The sequence below is a fragment of the Rhineura floridana genome, chromosome 2, assembly GCF_030035675.1.
Source record: "Rhineura floridana isolate rRhiFlo1 chromosome 2, rRhiFlo1.hap2, whole genome shotgun sequence".
NCBI classification, from domain to species: domain Eukaryota; kingdom Metazoa; phylum Chordata; class Lepidosauria; order Squamata; family Rhineuridae; genus Rhineura; species Rhineura floridana.
Genome location: NC_084481.1, coordinates 51,811,896 through 51,833,104, shown reverse-complemented (window position 1 = coordinate 51,833,104; position 21,209 = coordinate 51,811,896). Strand labels below are relative to the sequence as shown.

The following is a 21,209-nucleotide window of genomic DNA, read 5'->3' as shown; positions in this document are numbered from 1 at the left end:
TGCAAGAGAGTTGACAGAACAAGGAACTCCTGCCCCCCCTATCCTTATAAAGGGGGCTTTCTGGCGCGAATTCTCTCACTCCGCCTTAGAGTGCTCTCTTCCCCACCCCTCCTCTTTGCTCGTTTTTGTTTTCTCCGGGTTCATGGTGAAGGGGGAGGCTCTGCCCCCTCCTCTTCTGATGATTTTACCTCTGGTATTGGGGAGAGAGGGGGTGAACATCATGCCCATCAGGCGGGCTTTTCTCTGGCTGTTGAGGGAGTTGAATCCCCCCTCCTTCTTGTTCTAACTGCTCTGGCTTGGGAAGGGGGGCTAGCGTGGGAAATGTCTGATGGAGTTCCAAGGCCACTGCTGCTGGGCAACACTATCTCTGAGAGTTCTCCCTCCCCCTCTTCACACAACTCTGGGAAAATGATCTCCTCCTCCTCCTCTGAAGTGCCAGGGTCCCAATCCTGCATCCTGACACATGCAGGGGAAAGAAGTGGAAGACCTACCTTTGGAAATATGAATAAGCTAATCATATTTTTCTTTCAAAGGCAAAGTGGGTGTGATCCCCTTGCCAGGGTGCAGCGTATTCATGTTAAACCACGGTTTGGCTTACTCTTATGTGTGAATGTGGCCAAAGAATTACATCAGCAGCAGAATCACACAGTGCAGCACCTCCTACGGGGATTATACTAGTTTAGACTGGGAGACCATTGCTTGCTCCTATCCCTCCTATAAAAATATTCTTTTCACTCAAAAAACAAAACATGTCCAGGTAATGCTAGGCTAGAAGAACCCTTATATCGGATGAGCTAGTTATTTGTATATGGGAATTATCTGAAGTAGGTACAGTCTAACAGAACATAAGAAGAGCTTGCTAGATCAGGACAAAAACCCATGTGGTCCAGCATCCTGTTCTCACAGTGGCCAATCAGGTATCTATGGGAAAGTCCAAATCAGTGCCTGTGTGCAACAGCCCTCTCTGGGCGTGCAGTTCCCCACCAACTAATATTCAGAGGCATACAGCAGAGACAGAACACAGCCATTGTGGCAGCCACTGATAGCCTTATCCTCCATGAATTTGTCTAATCCTCTTTTACAGCCACCCACATTGGCAGCCATCACGACTGCTTAAACAGGATTTAAACCACAGAATTCTGCTGATTGTGAAGCTCACCACTTCGTTCCTTGACCTTGAAGTGAAATCCTCTGGACCCCTAAATGTTAGATTCCCCTGCTGTATCTTCATGGCAATCTGGATACCCACCGAGAAGGCCCCTGTGCTCCCTTAGTGTGTCCCAGGCTTCCTTTTTCATAGGAAGCTTCCTCCTCAGTATTGACTAGGAGCAGCTTCCCAGGATTTTAGATGGGGCACATTCCCAGCCCTACCTAGAGATCCCAGGGATTGAACCTGAGACATTTTGCATGCAAAGCAGATATTCTAACATTATATCCCTTTCAGAAATACTCCCAAATGGATACATATATCTGAAATGTGAGGCTAGATTAGATTTAGGCTTGAGAGGGAAAAAGAACCAAAATGCACATCTTTTAAAATACTAGTTTTGTTTTATTGTTCATTTGTTTCCTAACAAATAATTGTACCCGGACACAAAGTGTCATATTATCTGCTAATGCACATGTGTCAACAAAGGATTGTAAACATCAAGCCTTCAATTCTCACTTACTTATTCTGTTTTCAGACTATACTTAATCTGTGCAGCTAATGTTGCTTTATAGCAAACAACACGTTGTTCTCATTGATGTGTAGGCACATGGGGTGGGAAAATTCGCCTTAAGCCAGGGAAAAACACTGCTTCAGGAAATGGGTCATATGAATGTAGAGATGCTTAAGAGAAAGGCCTGGAATTGCATGGTCCTGGTCAGCATACCACTGAAAAGGAAGAGAAACATCATGTTAACCCTGTAATTAATGACCAGGATCAAAAGTACCTCTATTCCCCCACTCCTAGTGCTGCACAGCAAATCTCTTTTGAGAAGAATTTCAAAAGCAGTTTGTGATATGGCATAGGAAATGTCTGCTGTTGAAAGAACAGAAGTAACCCCCCCCCCGGAGGGGGGGACAAATATCTGTGATTTTCCATTCCTCTGCAAAACTTGCATATGTGAGAAATAAGTCCTGGACAGATAGCAGGGTTGCAGTTCCAAAGATCCAGGATGGGGAAATTGACTTGATTCTCAAGATGTTATGCAGAAAATTGTGAACCACATTAGCCTGTGCGTTGGAATGGAGAATGGTGCAATAAATAATTAAGCCAGGCCTTTAGACTTGCCTCCAACTGTCTCTGGAACGGTTTTCTTTTATTTGCATTTTGACAGTGCAATAAACACTCTCTGATTCCTGGTCCAGACTTAAATGTTTCCTTCCCAAACTTCATAGCAAACCTTGGCAGTTGTGGGCATACACTCAGCCTTATCCGTTCTCCCCTAAACTGTGAAGCTAAGGAATTGTCAGGGACATCTCACCCATCTCCCACTCCCTCCATACAGACCTTCATACAGACTCTGATTATCAGCTGCTGTCCCACATCCCTCCATCAGGAGCCTTCCCCAGCTTCTAGGGCTTACTAAGGGTTATTTATAATCTGTTTTCAGTTCCACATCTTTATTCTTGGAGCATGCAAGTAATATTGACTACTGCACCTCTGAGTATGTGCAGAGTGAATTTTCCTCTACATATATATCAATATATTATTTATATCAGAGAAGTTGGCTTTCAGGTCTTAAGCGGTGCTTTAGGAGAAGCAGTTCATTCTCTTTTTAAAATAATATTTTTTAAATATGGAGGGATTTCAGAGTTGTACCTACTTAATATTTTTAATACAAGTTAAATTTTAAAAGTGGCCTCTCTCCTCCTTATTACCTGAGATCCTTTAACTGGAAATTCAGCTTGGAAGTTCCTACAAAGCATGTGCCATCTCTGATAACCTTAATGTTGTTATTAACTAGTTTGATAATAGTTACCATTGCCTGGAAATCCACTTGCGCATTAACTAAGGCTTTGGAAATCTGTGCTGAGTTCTGAAAATGCACATTATCTGAAACAATAAGAAAGGAAGATTAAAAAAATGAAATGAAAGTAGCTGCTGGTTTGTTTGTTCTTAAATCCTAATGAAATACCAGAGAGCATGCAATTGTGGCGCGTTAGACATGTTATAATCAAGTTATAATGCAGACATGATCAACAATGAGTCAGCATTGCTTGATGTGCCGGATGGAAAAATGGAAATATATTGAAAGTACTGACCCTAAATAAGTGGCATAGAAAAATGCTTAGAAGTTTCTTAAAGTAATTCACTGTATCTGTTCTGTCTTTTCATAAACCTTACCATCTGCTGTTCCATGGATGAGAAGGTACTCCACATCATGAAAATTCTGTGCCTTTGCCATCACTGTTGAATTCTGTAAAAGCAGGAGGGTGGGAGGAAATGAACAATTCAACTGTTGCCAAACAAAATGATGGGTGTCCATCCTTCGTCATCAGCTGCTTTTAATGGATGTAGCAACAATCAGCAGTAAGAACTAAGCCAGGCCCCCCAGGCACCTCTGTCTGGCCCCTGGATTCTCCCTAGGGCAGTGGCTCTCAACCTTTTCCCCCCATAGACCACTTGAAAATTGTTGAAGGTCTTGGCAAACCACTTAATTATTTCTCTGCCTGTTGTAGCAATTATAATGTGCTGTGCTAGGTGTTGCATGGTTTTTAACTGTATTTTTACAGACATGCTGCGGACCACCTGAATGAAGTGCACGGATCCCTCGTGGTCCACAGACCACAGTTTGGGAACCCCTGCCCTAGGCCACATGCTGCTCCATACCCACCTCAAGTACTTTTGCCAGACTGAAATGTGTCCTTGAGGATGGAGAGAGGTGTCTGTGTTTGCATGAATGGAATGTAGCCTACTATGCAAAGATAAGAGTCACATCCATAGTCCTACCTACTTTTGTCTGTGGCCACACCCACCACTGGAACATGGCCCCTAGAAGGTCGCTGGCAAGGGAAAGTGGTCCTTGGTTTGAAAAGATTCTACACTTCTGAACTAAGCAGTTCTTATGTATTTTCAGGGAATGAGTATTAAATGATGGATTTTGTGAGCTTCCTGTAAATGTCTACTGGTCACATCTTGGAGTAAGTTTTTTAAGTGGGTTGAGGGAGAAAGCAAATGGGTAGTGAGTATACATTGAGGAATAAATGTGTTGTGAAACCCCTGCGGGGGACAGTATTTTGAATCACTACCACCTTGTGGCTGCTTAGGACAAAATGGTTCCCCAGATAAGTACTAGTATCAGTCCAGAGAATGCCCTGAGGGCACATTATGCAGTTCTGCTGAAGTCAAGCATGTCTCATCCTGTTTGGATGGGAGGTCGCTTAGAAACAATAAACAAGTTGTTCGAAACTTTTTATAAGAAGGGCATTAAGTGTAAAAAAAAGAAAGAAAAAGAAAATATCCTAGATTTAATATACTTTCCAACTTGATCCAATAGCAAGCCATGTGCTACACAATCTCACTTGATATGGTTTAACTCTTCCTAGACTGTACCACTTCAGAAGGTAAACAGAGGGTTTCTTATGCTTAAATTAGACATGGAAGAACATCCATGTGCTCACCCCAAAAGGAGCTTGAATTTTTGTACGCACTTTATGTGAGTGCATGCAAAATGCTCACTGGTACTCAAAGTGCTCACTGTCACCACCACTTCCCCCGGCTCTTTCCCTACCACCCACCCCCTGTAGGGGCTACAATTACTAAGACATAAGGAGCAGGCATCTGCTTATGTTTAATGTGTATAGTTGTAAATATTACAAAACCAATAAGCCTCCAGGGGCCACCTTCCAAAGAAAAGCAAACTCAGGGAAACACTGAACTTCTTGCTGCTTAGAGAGAAGCGCATAACAGTATCTACAAGTGACAGGAAACCAAACTGAGCTGCTTCCCCCCCTCCAAAAAAAAATATTAGGGCACACCCCCCAAAAGCTTTCTCTTCTCTCACCAACTTCTCCCAAACTACCCTCAAATATCAGTTTGAGATGAAATCCCAAAGCACTGGAGATGAAGCAGTGGACAGTGGAAGCGGCCCACACACCACTAAGCCAAGAAAAGAAAACCAGAGAAAGAGATTAAGATTAATTTGTAAAAGGAAAATAACAGGAAAATTTCAGAATTCTTACTCTGTAGTGCTCAAGATTGTCTGCTTTTGTTGGAAGACCCATAAATCGCTCTGTGTAGATAGATGCTGTAATATACAATGAAATCCTGCTGATCCTCACAATATATGCAAATATGTCCATTTAGTTAACCACAAGTATCACTTGACTATATGTAATTACATTTACTCCATGCGGTACACGTAAATGTTCAAGTACTTTGCTCATAATTTCCTATAATCTGGACAAGGAATTTTATAGCTTTATGTTTGCCCTGAACATGCCTATGTCTGTGACTTGTGAGACTCACTGGTCACCAGACATTACAGATGGACTAGAATTTCTATTCAGTTCGCATTTCAAGCCAAATCTATGAAATTCACACTTTCCGAAACAATATGAGAACTGAAACACAGTCATCCTTTGAAATTTGCAATGCACTTTGCCAGTCAAACAATGTTTACAAAAATGCATATTTAGGGGAAAGTATGCATAAAAATGAATATATGAGTAAAAATATAATGCAGAAATTCATTATATTATGAGAAATAGCTTGCAAAAATTGCACATGAGTCAAAACTGCATACAAAAATGTCTTTATTAGGAGAAATTCGTACTAAAATGCTGCAGGTTTTTCATGAGGATTAAAAAAATCGCAAATTGCTGCAGAAATGTGGAGAACTGAATTTAAAATTAGGAAAATGAGAAAATGAGAGAACCAAAATTGACAGATCCTTCCATCCCTACCAGACATATAAAATGGACCACTATCCATGTACAGTAGCCTTCTGAGGACTCAGTAAAGAGCTGCCTGGAACTGCAAAAATAGGGGTGGTCGAGGCTCAAAGATCTGGCAGAGCACAATACGTGGCTGCCAGCATAGTCGTCACATGTTGTGTAGGCCTGGTCCAGATTAAGAGCATGATTCAGCCAAAGTTTTAATTTTGAAAATCCCATTGATCTCGCTGGGAAAGAAATCAAGCATATATGCTTATCTCGCCCACTCGCATCACCAGAATTTAACAGTGCTTAACTCTGGCAGCCTTGTCATGCCTCAAGGAATTTGCAGAGTGTGTGTATTTGCTTTACTTCTGGGAATGCTTGCCTCACAATATGGGGGGAGGGAAGTCAGCTGTAACTGGGGTGAGTCGTGAGAGGGTACTGGTGGAGGCCCACTCATAAACATTAGGCTGGCAGTATCTTCAGGCTATGAACTTCTACCAAAATAAACTCCTTTTCTGCTTGTAAAAGGGCCACGGACAACCACATAATGCAGTCAGTCAGTGCGCATATTTTTGCAAAGGGAAGGAAAATCGATTAAGCACTTCTTTCATTTAACACAAACATTGTCTCGTATTCATAACTCAGGAAGGTTTAATTCAACCCCCCCAAATGTATGAATTTTAAGATGGTTTGTTTACATTAAAGAAATCTTTACTTATAAATTCAGAGACTTGCTACAGAAGCCCTGAAGTCCAAGGTAAAACATAATGGCCCTGGTCCAACCAGGTGAGAGTGACACATAAAAATGGTTTCTATGTGTGGATCATCCCTACTGTACACAGAAGATGCTGCTGGGAGAAGGGGGAATCCCTTTCATCTCATCCCTTGATTTATGCATTTAGTACCTACTCTGTCCCAGAGAGCTGTGAGTGAAGTACTGCTGCACTTGAAGTGCCTTCTTACGCTCCCTTGTCCCTGCTTTCAGTTTCAGGTGCTGGTTCACATGGTGATTTAATGTGAGATGGGTTCTACTTGCATGCCTGTTTAATTCACACAGTTCAAATGACGTAGGAGGCAAAGGGAAGGTGTCCTGCTGCTTTCCCCTTTTAATCCGCAGCAAATCAATCCAATTTTAATCCAAAAAGGGAAGGAAAAACTGTCTGTGCTTCACATCTCTAGGGGCTTGTAGATGCTTAGCTGTGATGCTTTGGTGAGTCCACGCCCACTCCCTCCTCCTCCCTTTGTTGGCAAGCCTGGTGCAAACAGTGCTTTTTTTTTCATACCCCCCTAACTTGTGCAAAAAAGCATAACTCATTCAAACAAATATTTGTATTTCTGCTGGATTCTGAAAATACAAACAATGGCACTTGAGGTTTGTTTGTTTTTTATTGAAACTTACTCTGGAACAAACTGAGCATGCTTGGCTGCCAAGGTAACCAGAGGAAGTGATAGTTTGACCTTAAGAGGGCATGGTCATTAGGAAGCTGCGTGATTGACCCTTTCCCTTCAGTATGAATGGAAAACAACAGATTGAGGGCTCATATAAGGTAAGAAGTGTGAACCTTTACACTCTATCGTGATGGGAAAAGCTTTGTCTTTAAAACGGAGTTCAGCTCCCATGTGAATGAGCTTCCTCCTCCTAGGAACATAGGATGCTGCTTTACACTGAGTCAGGCCATTGGTGTATCTAGTTCAGTATATTGTCTACACTGACTGGCAGTGGCTCTCCAGGATTTTAGGCAATGCTGTCTCCCAGCCCTAACTGGAGATGTCGGTATTGAACTAGTAGCTTTCAATAACAAAAGAGATGCTCTACCAGTGAACTACGGCTCTTCCCTGAACGGGTGATCAGTGCTGTCAGAGAACTGAAAACAACAATCCTCTTCACGGATGCTGTGTATGTGAATGGCTGTCAACTACCTATTATCCTAAATTAAAATTATCCCTTGACATACCACCTAGAGCTCAGTTTCTCTTATTTCCCTAATGCTCAATGCTGTAATAAGGAACTATGCAAACACCCCCCCATATTGCTTTCTGTTGCTTTTTGTTTTACTTAGGCAACCTTAGCAAAAAGGAACTGTGTTTCTTTTTAAGTGCTGTATTTTGAATAATTTTTTTTTAGGCGAGGTTATCCAAGCACCTCACCCTGACCCAATTTCTACAACAATTCATTGTCCGTGCCCTTCTTTCAAGAGGTGCTTTTGACAAGTTGTTTCCATACCGTAATACTCCCAGCTGGAGACAGGAGCCACTGCGATTCCACACTGAAACACTCCAGTACCAGACCCAAGTGCCAGCGAGGCAACGTAGCCACCATAGGACTAGAAAGGAAAAGGAGGGGTTAATACTCTGCAGTGAAGTATTTGCTGTCTAAGAATTTAAGTAGTAAAACTCTGAAGCCAACGGGAACATTGGTTTTGGCAGCCAAGGGTGTAAACTAAGCCAAGGCTTCTCCTGAATAAGTCTGAATAATTCTCCACAAGGCACAGGAATGAGCAAATGCAGTTGCTTTTCATTTGTACACTAACTTCCTTTAGGAGTTTGATTCATAGATGTAGTCCCTCGTGCCCAGTTGTCCTGCTATGCCACTTATCTCAAGAGCAGTGGGACTGGGAGGCAAGGTTTTACTAACAGAAAGAGGCTGAAAGGTAAGTAGTGGTAGGCACTCCCCGTTTCCCAGACTGGTGCCGTTCCAGGAACAGCTCTGGAGCATTTTATTTGCCTTGGCTAGGAGAACACAAGAGTAATACGATACAATATTTTTGTACTGTACCTATGTACAAATGTAGCAACAAAACATAGACAATGCTAAATTATTTCTGCAATAGGAAGCACAACCACTAAGCCTCAGAGTTCAAAGCAACCATGTGGACTAGGACTGCAGGGCTTCTGAGAGGTGTGAAAGCCCCCAACCTTCACGTTTTTTGTGCTGCTTCACTACACAATCCCAGTCTATTGGAGGTCATGGAGTGAATATGATGGTGTCACAGCACCACATAGACAATTTGATTTGGTAACCTTTTGCTGTCACAGAGGAGAAACAAAGATCTCACATTACCCTCACACTGAATTGGAGATGAGGGGATGTTTCCCCATTGCTGACACTTCCTGTCTTGTCACAAGCTGCTGGTGGTTTCGTTTGCTCCAGTCCAGCCTTTGCCAGTTTAGTTCCCTCTAGATGTTTTGGACTATGGCTGGCATAAGTACTCTTAACATGGGGAAATGAACAAATGACTATAACCTTTTCACTTTTTGACAGAATTTGATGAATTTGCAGGCATGGTCACTCCTTCTGAAAGGATAAAGCTTGTCAAATTTCAGACAGATAGGTGCTGGCACTTTCTGTAAGCCTTGAAGGTTTGGGGGTTTTCAAAAAGGGATTTGCTTCCCTCTCTCTCTCTCTTTTACAATTTGAACATCACATACATTGTAGAAGTGCCTCTATGTAAGCTACCTTCAAAATTTCAGAAGGGTAGGTGTTGAGGCTAGGGAGTTATGACGATTGAAAAACAGCCTGAGGTTTTTTCTGTTCCACTCTTTTGGCACCAAAACATCACAGAAAGTGTTTCATCTTTGTTGGAATGGATGGATGACACTTGATTGTGAGAATATATTAAAGGGTAAGTGCTTGTGCAGCACAGACACAATATAACGCTTTTAAAGCAATGATGTGGAACCTCCTGCCTACAGGTCTAATGGGGTCTAATCCTCATTTGGCCCAGTAGACAGTTTTGGCCAAGCTACGCCCACATGCCACCTGACGTCATTTACGATGTCAGGTGTGGGGTAGGAAAAAACACAACTATGCCAAGGAGGGGTTTGCAGGCAACACTGATCACTAGTAGGACTTACTTCTAAGACAACATTCACAGGATTGCCCTGCATGTCTGCAATCCTATGCACAGTTACTTGGAAGCAAGCCCTATTGAACTAAGGCTACATCCATGCTATACATTTATACCTGTAAGAGTGATGGCTTCCCCCGAAGAATCCTGGAAACTGTCGTTTGTTAAAAGTGGTGCATGTTGTTAGGAGACTCCTATTCTCCTCATAGGGCTACAATTCCCAGAGTGGTTTAACAGTTATTCCCTCTTCCTGGGGAACTCTGGGAATTGTAGCCCTGTGAAGGGAATAGGGGTCTTCTGACAGTTATCAACACCCTTAACAAGCTACAGTTCCAAGCCATGATTGTTAAAGTGGTGCAATAGTGCTTTAAATGAATGATGCAGATGTGGCCTAAGTAGGATTTGCTCCTGACTAAACATGCACAGCATTGAGATGCATAAGCAACAACTACAAGGCACCAGCCATTAACGGTCCACCCCACTGACAGCATTCTGCTTGGATCTTCATCAAGTGACACCTCAAAGGAAATAAATCAAAAAGCTATTTTCAGAACTCTGGTGTGTAGCATCTAAGCAAAGACTTGGAGCGTTAAGAGTGCAATGCCTTTGCTCATTGCACTCAAGACATTTAATAGAACAAGTTCTGATCATCCCACACAGCTATATAATTCCTTGATACCACCCACCATACTGAAATCCTTTGCTGCCTGCCATCTAGGATGGAATGGTGGCTTACTCCCACTTCTGCTGCTTCCTGGCAAAAGTCCAAATGACTGGGAACTAGTAGGGGAGAATTCATTCGCAGCTGGACCCATTGACTAATAGGCAGACAGAGGAAAATAGAATGTATTATTACTTGGCTGGATCCAAACTTAGCTGTCTGCAAATGGAAGGCTTTTGTTGTAGCAGAGGAAACCACTAGCAGAAGGAGACCATTTTCACCTATTTCTTCCCCTGCAGCCCTCCCAATGTTCCAGGGTCCCCAACCCCACCTTCTGGAACAGATTTCTGGAGGGCACAAGAGACTGAAAGAAGAAATCATTAAACACCGCCTCGCTCTTCCACCCCTTTTGCTGATGGGAGCATGCCCCAAACAGAAATCTGTTCAGGCCCCAGGGATGCTCCCACTGCTTTTCAAGTGAGGTTCCCTACAGAATTAAAACTTTAAAAGACAATTCCTTCTCACAGGATGAAAATATAAAATGGCAAGAAATAAGTCCAGTGGGTGGGAAAGGGCAGAGAGGGAACCTCTGCCACACAAATGGCAATATCAGCCATAAGAGACAAATTGTTTTATGAATTTTTCTGGGAAAGAGAAGTGTGTTTTTCCTGTGTAATTTATGCTACCTGCCCTAGGCTCTTGGGATTGGGTGGGCTTAGCAAATTCAGTATACGCTTTCCCAGATACTAAACCTGGATATCAGAATATCTTATCCATACCATCATTTCACACCCCGATACTAGAAGATGTTTGTAGTTATGTCAACATTGGCCATCAGCCTAATAATTTTTTTAAAAGTTTGTTACTTTATTTATTTATTTTATTAAATTTCTATACCGCCCCATAGCCGAAGCTCTCTGGGCGGTGTACAACAATCAAACATCAAAATACAATAAACCACATATAAACAAATTTAAAACTTTTTAAAAACTTTAAAATTATAAAAATTCTCCAGAAGAATCAGGACATTTTCAACACATACTAAAATATTAAAATGCCTGGGAAAAGAGGAAAGTTTTAACCTGGCGCCGAAAAGATAGTAATGTTGGCGCCAGGCGTACCTCATCAGGGAGATTATTCCATAATTCGGGGGCCACTGTGATGTTCCTATATTAATGTATATATGGTAAGTGTTGCTGTTTTAGAAGATACATGGTAAGTGGAGTGAAAGAGGAGGGGGAGTGAATGGGCAGTAGAATGCGAGATGATTGGCTGAGTGTTTAAAATGGCTGAATGGCTGAATGTATAAAAGGAAGAGTGAGAGTGGAATCGGGGGGGAGTAGAAAACTGAGTGGGTTGGTTGGTGGGGTTTGAGAGAGTTGTTTGCCAGGACAGAGTGAAGAAGGAGGGAGGTGGAGTTCGGATTAGTATTGAGTAAAACCATATGCTTATGTGCCTTAAGAAGAAATCTTGTTAATCTTGTTAGCTTTGTAATCTGTAATAAATACTTAATTTGGTTTACCAAAGGCCTGATCCTTGGCTGGGGTTTCACAGACCAGCAGGGAGGGTAAGGTAATGACCAAGGCTGAAGGGGAACTGTAACAAATGGTGGCAGCGGTGAAGAGAATAACAATACCAGTATTCAGAGTCTCTGGGAATACTAGTATTGGGACGTTACTGGTGGTTGCCTAGCAGGGGGATCTGTTGAGATCTGTGCTAGAGCGGATAGGTAAACCATAAGAGAGTGCAGTCCGGACTGGTGGAGTCCCTGGTGGTGCCTAGAGACAGGCAGTAACCACGAGCAGGTAGGAACCTGACAGGGAGAGCCAGGGAAGGACGCATCACATGTGGTGGCAGTAGCGGTGGGATACGAACAAAGGAGACTACGTCACAGCCACCACTGAGAAGGCCCTTTTTCTTGTTGTCACCCTCCGAGCTTCCCTATGGGTAGGTACCCGGAGGAGGGTCTTTGAGGTACAGCGTAGTGTACAGGTAGGTTCATATCGGGAGAGGCGTTCCACCAGGTATTGTGGTCCCGCGCCGTATAAGGCTTTATAGGTTAAAACCAGCACTTTGAACCTGGCCCGGAAACATATAGGCAGCCAATGCAAGCGAGCCAGGATCGGTGTTATATGATCGGAACGTCTAGTCCCTGTTATCAATCTGGCCACTGCATTTTGTACAAGCTGCAGTTTCCGGACCGTCTTCAAAGGCAGCCCCACGTAGAGCACATTGCAGTAATCCAAAAGTAACGTTAGGCTGACCTCTAATACCAGCAAATTTACTCTGCTTAAACATTTTCCCTTTAGAATTTCTCCTGTATTGTGCTTCTGGACTAGCTGCTCATCCTGTTGGACTATTGTTCATCCTATGCTTAGAAAACTGCCATTAGTCACAAGATCTTGCAATATATTGATGATTCAGTGTGTGGGCTGCTTCACATGGAATGCTAAACAAGGGTTTAATCTTTTAAGAAAAAGCTACACGGAGCCTTTGGCTCACATACACTTGCCCTCCAGCACAGCCTTAGATGGGAGATCAGAAGCTTCTGTTTTAGACTGATCACAATTTAGTGTTACATCTCAACCATAAACTGTTCAATTTAGCTATATACTTAGTGGGAACAAGCCAGCTTCATAAACTATGGTTGTATTCATCAAAGTCAGCCTGTTCGCTTAAGGACTTGCACCTATGCAATAGGACTTTCTCTTCTTCTCCTTTTCCCATGCCTCACCAATCTGTTCTGGGTTTTCCCCCAACCCTTTGAAACAAATCTGTGGGGGCGCATGGAGAGAAGAGAGGGAAAGGAAGTCACATTGCACATGTAGAAGTCCTTGCACTAACAGGACAAGTTTGTTGGATACAGCCCATAGTTTATGAAGCTGGCTTGACCAACTAAGCATAGTTAGATTAACTATAGCGTGCCATAGTTTGGACATCACGACAAGCTGCTATGCCAGAAGAGGAAGGGAAAGTGTGTGAGCCCAAATATTATCTAGGCTTATTGTCATCAGAAAATCACAAGTTGGAATGAGCCTATAAGGACGTCAAGTCCAACCCCCTGGTCAATGCAGGAATCCAAGTTAAAGCCTACCTGACAGATGGCTGTCCAGCTGCCTCTTGAATGCCTCCAGTGTTGGAGAGCCACCACTTCCCTAGGTAATTGGTTCCACTGTTGTACTGCTCTAACAGTTAGGAAGTTTTTTCCTGATGTTCAGTTGAAATCTGGCTTCCTGTAACTTGAGCCCATTATTCTGTGTCCTGCACTCTGTGACGATCGAGAAGAGATCCTGGCCCTCCTTTGTGTGGCAACCTTTCAAGTACTTGAAGAGTGCTCTCATATCTCCCCTCAGTCTTGCCCAGTTCTTTCAGTCTCTCCTTTAGTCTAAACATGCCCAGTTCTTTTAGTCTCTCCTGATAGGGCTTTGTTTCCAGTCCTCTGATCATGCTAAACAATGGTTCAGCATTATCTCAGGATCCCATAGGGAATCAAACCCAGAGTAGAAAGAGGAAAGTATTGATGCAACTGAAGTGGTAGCTAGCCCCAAAACATTGATGCCACTATTTATGTTAATTCTAGCATACATTAGAAACACATGACAGAATGGATATCCCATGCAACATTCCCATGGGAGTAGAAGGAAAAAGATGATCCATGCATAAAACCTCCATACACTTCACTGAGGCATATACAAGAGGAGCTGTAAACAGAACAGGAATAAACAGATCAAGATGTTTTAATAAAAAGTATACATACCCAGCCCCATATGGCTATTCTTTTTTCATCAATAAATCCCATGTCTACAAACTTTCTGTTCAAAATAAAAATGTATTGTTAGTTCAAGAAATACTAGCATGATAAAATAGCCTTTGTTTTCAAATATTTTGGTCTCCCCGTTTTTTTAAAAAAAGTGTTATGGAGTAGAAAATTGTGGTAATTGCTCTAATTCTTACACTGTTCGCAAACACTATATGATTTAAACTAGGGTTTGAGACTGACAAAGCTGAAAACAATGGGACGTTTTAGATGTTAACACAACCTATAGAAACTGTAGCATAATGCAGAGACTCACTACCCTTCCTTCTGTCCCTCTGGTGTCTGACAAAAGGAAGAGATTAAGAGCTTCTGTTTTTAATTGAAACTGACCAGAATTCCAAGTTACTTTCTGAGTTTCAACAAGCCAGGATCAAACTGTGTTTTTTGATTCTAGCTTGTTTGCTAACCATAGTTTAAACTCATCAAAGTTCCCTAATTGGGCTGTAATGGAGAACTCTGGTTAGCTTAAAACTGATCTGCTCCTCTTGTGCACAAGAGAGGAGACAATAGGAAAATGGAGCTGTCATGTTTACAATATAACCTTAGTTGCTTTTATGCCTTTGTAAACTCATGCTGTAAGATACTTGGTGTGCTCAGCTTCAAATACTGACTCAATTTTCATGAAGCACCATATAATCTGGTAGCTGTAATTTAACATGAAAATTATTAATGCATATCCAAGGTGGTGAACCTGGTTTAGTATCACACTGTTAACAATTCAAAGGTTTTTGAAGTTCTAAATAGGTTGGGATTAGAGATGGGCAAATCTATCCATTTCAATTTCCCTAATTTTTCTACTCTTAGATTCAGTTCTCCATATTTCCATATCAGTTTGCTGTTTGTTTGTTTGTTTTTAAAAAAAGCCCACATGAAAATCCACCAGCATTTTAGTGCTAATTTCTCCTAATATACCCAGTTTATGCAATTTTATATAATATACATATTTTACAAAGCAATTCTCCATAATATAATGCATTTTGTATGCTGTTTTCACAAGATGTTCATTCTAGATTCAGCTTCACAGGGGAATTTTGAACATCTTGTTGTTGACTAATTCTCCAGATTATATCTCATTTCATTACTCTGTCAAAACCAGCTGAGAAAGGAGGACCTTCTCATGGTTGGCTGCTAAAGATAACCCTCTAGCCTCTTATAATCATATGTCAATCACCTGAATTTTGTATTTTTGGTTTATTTTTATTCCATATGTATCATTATTGCAACATATAGCATTGTCATTTTCATCAATAATATTAATTATTTAAAGTAAATGTAAACCACTCTTTGCAGTCTGCCTGAAAAGCAGTATATAAATGCCTTAAATAAATAATTACAAACTATTTCTTATATTGCTTTTGTATCCCATTGATTTTGTCTGTGGTTGTTGAGCTTGAAGAGAACCAACATGACCAGAGATTGCAATAGTAAGCCATGATGCAGTATACTATATCCAGCGCCGGCACCAGGCATGATTGGGCCCTTGGGCACCAGACTGCCCCGACCTGCAGTGTCTGCCCACACATCCCACCTACTTTTTATGTTGCATAGTCTCATGTGAATGACATGTGCATGTAGCACACATGCCTGCCATCAACCAAGATGGCAGCAGGGCGCCTTTCAAACCCATGCACTGTCAGTATTGGGGGGGTTGCCTGGGAGCTCCCTTTGTGCTATCCGTGGCAGGGTCAGAAGCCAATGCTTCCATGGATTGTGGAACGGGCCCACCCTAATGAGGGGCCCTTCAGAGGCCCCTCTGGGCTGCAGGAGCCCTTGGCTAGGGCCCAACTTGGCCACCCTCTGGCTCCAGCCCTGACTATATCTAAACAAAAAGTAGGTGCTAAAGGGGACCAATTTGACACAGTATCTTAAGCCAACAAAAAGTTCCATGAAAATGTAAAAATAACTAGATTCTTACAAGGGCAAGAACTCAACAGGTTAAACAGCAGCAAAGAGGAAGAAAAGGAAATGACAGAAAGACATGAAAAAAACTAGGTCAAGAGCTATTTTCCATGGCCCAGTCAGTGGCTTGCTTTTATTAGTAGTATTATACAAGAAAACCTAGAGGAAGCCAAATGGCAAAGAGAAGCAGACAAGGTCATTTTAACACCAGGAACCTTGTCAACAGTACATTCAACTCTAAGGAGGAGTTAGTGTCAAGTGATGGCAAGTGGACAGTGCAGACTGGATGGAGAGACGTTGACTCTGCAAATTTCTCTTGCCACAGCATTCTCCATCTGAGTTCTTGGCCTTTGCTATTACCTCTCGCTTGCAAATTTTGAGCTGACAAGCCAAAACCATTATAGTGTGGACCACAGAGAATGCAAACTTGGCCCCAACAACCAAAGCAAACTGGAGGATCGGAGGGGGGGATTGCAGAGAGTTTGAGCCATTTCCACAAAAACTTCACAGCTGACTGACAACAGATATGGGCAGTGTAAGATCTCTTTTTTTAAAAAAAGTTTTTAATATCGGTTATTTCTAGTATTTTTATTGTTATGATATTTGCTGATGTTTAGCAGTCTATACATTTTCTAAATAAAATAAATAAAACAGAAGAGTGGCTTAGTTTTGCCCTATACTAGTTGGATGAGTACCCAACCACATCTTCTGTTGTCTCTGAATACTTTAGAGCTATTAAAACCAATTCATAAGTTTTATGGTTACTATAAAACAAGCCATTGTTGCATTGTGTAAAAGAAAAGTAAATAAGAGATAGCAGTTAAGAGGTCAAAAACAGCAAAGCATCTTATTTATGACAATCTTTGCTGCTGCTTTTTTTTTTAAAGTGAGGTTAAAGTGACATCATTCTTGATACAATGAGGAAATGCAGAAGAGTCAAAAAGCAGAAAGAGGACATAAAAGATAAGAGAAAACCTGTATAGATAACATACATGCTATCAGATACATGAAGTACAGGTGCGGAGCCAAATGTTTGTTGGTTCTGTTTCTGGCCCTGCTATTCAGAATCAGCCCAATTCTCAAGAGCTATTACCCTTGCTCAAGTTCAAAAAATTAAATTGTATGAAGATTCAGGACAGAAAAAAGAAAGTATTTTTCACACAGCACATAGTTAAACTATGGAATTCATTTGCACAAGAGGCAGGGATGGCCACCAACTTGCATGGCTTTAAAAGAGGATTAATAAAGATTTGACAAAAAAGAGGATTAGACAAATTCATGTAGAATGAGGTTACAAGCCTTGATTGCTACTAGCCTCAATGGCTATGTTCTACACTGTTACCAGTTGCTGAGAAATGCAGGTGGGGAGAGTGTTGTTGCACTCAGGTTCTGCTTGTTGGCTTCTTATGGGAGTCTGGTTGGCCACTGTGAGAATTAGTATTGCATTGTCTTTATTTATACCCTGCCATTTTTCCAAAACTGGAACTCATGGCGGCTTCCAGATAAAAAATACATATAATTAAAAACATACAAAGTCTACATTAAAATAAGAACAGGATGCTGGACAAGATGGGCCTTTAGACTAATCCAACAGGCTTTTCTTATGTTCATGTTATGTCCATACATAAATTAGTTCCATACATTTTGAGCATCAAACTAATATCCTTCATAACGTATTCACGCCTACACTGGCAGCCTCTTTTATAACCTGAAGAAATAAAAGTTACAAGGCCTCTGAAACCAGCCTAGGGAACCTTTCCAAGAGCCATCAGATCCAGAAGACAAGAAAAACATGTCCAATAGGTCAAAAATGCTTGCGAGTACAAGAAAGATATAGGGTAACAAAGGGTGAAATTCAATGTCATGCAAGCAGACTTCCTCTCCTCCCCCCTGCAGTCTCTGTGTGTCCCCCAGATCTGCTCTGGAGAATCCCCCCAACATTCTGGGAGGACGGGAAAGAGACATCGCATTGTGCAAGTGGAAGTCCATTCTGCTGGAGGACGGGCACAATTGGATATCACCCAAAGACTTTTGAAGATTCCTAAATATAAGATGTGAGCTTTTTAGGCAAGGTTTTAATTCATTCAAGCTGACTTTTGCCTACAAAAGTGAACACAACAATAAATTCATCAAAATTTAGGCTATCATAAGACTGTTGTTTTTGCTATAAGCAAACATGGCTATTCTTCTAGAATTTATAACAAAAAGTGGTTTTTTTACACCACACTTCTCCATTTTGTTAGTATGTTAGATAGATTTGTAACAAAGGTCTCTTCCTACAACCACTTTCATAGGCTACTGATAAACCCATTTTGACAAAATGAACTATTTGCCATGCTCATTTGTTCAATGTTAACAGATTGTTACTATGAAAATAAATGCACAGATTATTACATCTGTATTATTGCATCCAGGAACCAGTGACCAAGTATTATCAAGCATGAAAAATCGCACTCATATGTTTGTTAATGTAACTAAAATTTGAGATTTCCTTTGCAAAGTTTCTAAAACAGAATTAATTTTGCTCTGGCATAATAATTAGGAAAACTCTTGAACTTCATGAATTTATGAAGGAGGATATGACAACATGTAACATGAAGTAGAAAGCAGAGAGTAGGAATAAACGGACAGTTCTCCCAATGGAGGGCTGTAGAAAGTGGAGTCCCTCAAGGATCGGTATTGGGACCTGTACTTTTCAACTTGTTCATTAATGACCTAGAATTAGGAGTGAGCAGTGAAGTGGCCAAGTTTGCTGATGACACTAAATTGTTCAGGGTTGTTAAAACAAAAAGGGATTGCGAAGAGCTCCAAAAAGACTCTCTCTGAGTGAATGGGCAGAAAAATGGCAAATGCAATTCAATATAAACAAGTGTAAAATTATGCATATTGGAGCAAAAAATCTTCATTTCACATATACGCTCATGGGTCATGGGTTACCGACCAGGAGAGAGACCTCGGGGTTGTAGTGGACAGCACGATGAAAATGTCGACCCCGTGTGCGGCAGCTGTGAAAAAGGCAAATTCCATGCTAGCAATAATTAGGAAAGGTATTGAAAATAAAACAGCCGATATCATAATGCCATTGTATAAATCTATGGTGCGGCCGCATTTGGAATACTGTGTACAGTTCTGGTCGCCTCATCTCAAAAAGGATATTATAGAGTTGGAAAAGGTTCAGAAGAGGGCAACCAGAATGATCAAGGGGATGGAGCGACTCCCTTACGAGGAAAGGTTGCAGCATTTGGGGCTTTTTAGTTTAGAGAAAAGGCGGGTCAGAGGAGACATGATAGAAGTGTATAAAATTATGCATGGCATTGAGAAAGTGGATAGAGAAAAGTTCTTCTCCCTCTCTCATAATACTAGAACTCGTGGACATTCAAAGAAGCTGAATGTTGGAAGATTCAGGACAGACAAAAGGAAGTACTTCTTTACTCAGCGCATAGTTAAACTATGGAATTTGCTCCCACAAGATGCAGTAATGGCCACCAGCTTGGACGGCTTTAAAAGAAGATTAGACAAATTCATGGAGGACAGGGCTATCAATGGCTACTAGCCATGATGGCTGTGCTCTGCCACCCTAGTCAGAGGCAGCATGCTTCTGAAAACCAGTTGCCGGAAGCCTCAGGAGGGGAGAGTGTTCTTGCACTCGGGTCCTGCTTGCGGGCTTCCCCCAGGCACCTGGTTGGCCACTGTGAGAACAGGATGCTGGACTAGATGGGCCACTGGCCTGATCCAGCAGGCTCTTCTTATGTTCTTATGTTCTTATGTAGCTAACCTTTAACATGTCACATTTATCTAGCAACAACAGTTATATCAGCATTGTATAGGTCACTGAAGCTACATAGTCCTTGCTCCTAGAGACTTGCAATGTAGGGAGTAGAACAGTACCTTACAGCTGAGATTTGATCATCAACTTCATAAACACCAAGTTTCCGATACACTGCATACAACATTTTATCGCCCTGGAAAGCTGTTCCTCTACCATCCACAAGAGCCACCACAATATCTTCTTTGCTTGCAAGATAGGTCATCCAGCTAACACCAAAAGTGTGTTTCACATTTTGACTGCAAGGTCCTCCATACCTACAGCAAAAATGCATGGAATTTCAGATTCAGCATTGTGGACTACAAAATAGCTTTTTTAAAAAATAAGAAAAAAATAATGGCAAAAATATATAACAAACACAGAGAATAGGCAAAATGGAATCACTAAGAGTGCTTACCTTACCTTCATTTTGTCTATATGTTTTAGTACTTACAATGCCGTTAATAGTACTACTTAAGATATTTTGTTACATGCCATTTCCTAACACAGGGCTGGAGAACCTGGGCTCTCTGGATTACACCAACTCCAATCAGCCCGAGCCAGGATGGCCAGTGGTCACCTTCTCTTGTGAGAAACATTCTAGTGGCAACATGCCAGTGGTAGGTGGTGCCAGAGGCAAAAAGTGAATGTACAGTAGGCTATATTCCAGCAATGCCAAAATCTAGAGGTTCTATACCCCCAACTCTCTCTCACACACATCCTCCATCCAGGGAAACAGGAGTGTGCATTTCAAAGACACATTTCAACCAGGCAAAAGCACTTGAAGAGGGTGCAGGGCAAGGCTGATGAGTGATGTGGCTTGGGGCAGGGGGATGGCCTGGGAAGAGTCCTGAGAGCCAGATAAAAGTGCCCAGAGGGCCACATTTCCAAAATCCTGGTCTCAGGAGCATGACTTAAACCTGTTTTAATAATGTGCAATATGCCTATTAGCCAATAACTGTGAAGGGACACCTGAATAAGTAAAGTAATGTTTAAAAACAAAAGAAAAACTAAAGAAAATGTTACATACACCTGTATGAGAAGAGGATACTTCTTGGATTTATCAAACCCTGGAGGTAACACCATCTTGTACCACAAGGCTAAAGAGAGAGAGAGAGTTACAAATAATGCAGAATATATGTTCTTCAGATAAGAATTGTAATTGGCTTGTGTAAGGTGAATATATTGGCATGGTTATAAGTTCATGAGCTAAAAATCAGAACTACGGATGGGCAAATCTGTCAGTTTTGGTTTCACTCACTGTCTCATTCTTCTAAACTTCAGTTCTGCACATTTCTACCTCAGTTTGT

The 21,209-nt window shown here is 41.6% G+C and overlaps 1 protein-coding gene across 4 annotated transcripts in view; it reads right to left on the bottom strand.

The window, feature by feature from the left end:
• Positions 1-1,550: 1,550 nt before the first annotated feature.
• LOC133376468 (prolyl endopeptidase FAP-like) overlaps positions 1,551-21,209 on the bottom strand; it is an 81,213-nt gene continuing 61,554 nt past the window's right edge. For all 4 annotated transcript variants that reach the window (XM_061608635.1, XM_061608638.1, XM_061608637.1 and 1 more), the window contains 8 exons: positions 20,930-20,999; positions 19,983-20,177; positions 14,136-14,190; positions 8,094-8,193; positions 5,171-5,235; positions 3,333-3,405; positions 2,968-3,041; positions 1,551-1,876 (listed from right to left, as the gene is read on the bottom strand). In XM_061608635.1, coding sequence (XP_061464619.1) covers positions 1,778-1,876; positions 2,968-3,041; positions 3,333-3,405; positions 5,171-5,235; positions 8,094-8,193; positions 14,136-14,190; positions 19,983-20,177; positions 20,930-20,999 — 731 coding nt within the window. In that variant the 3' untranslated portion in view covers positions 1,551-1,777. The remainder of the gene's footprint in view (positions 1,877-2,967; positions 3,042-3,332; positions 3,406-5,170; positions 5,236-8,093; positions 8,194-14,135; positions 14,191-19,982; positions 20,178-20,929; positions 21,000-21,209) is intronic.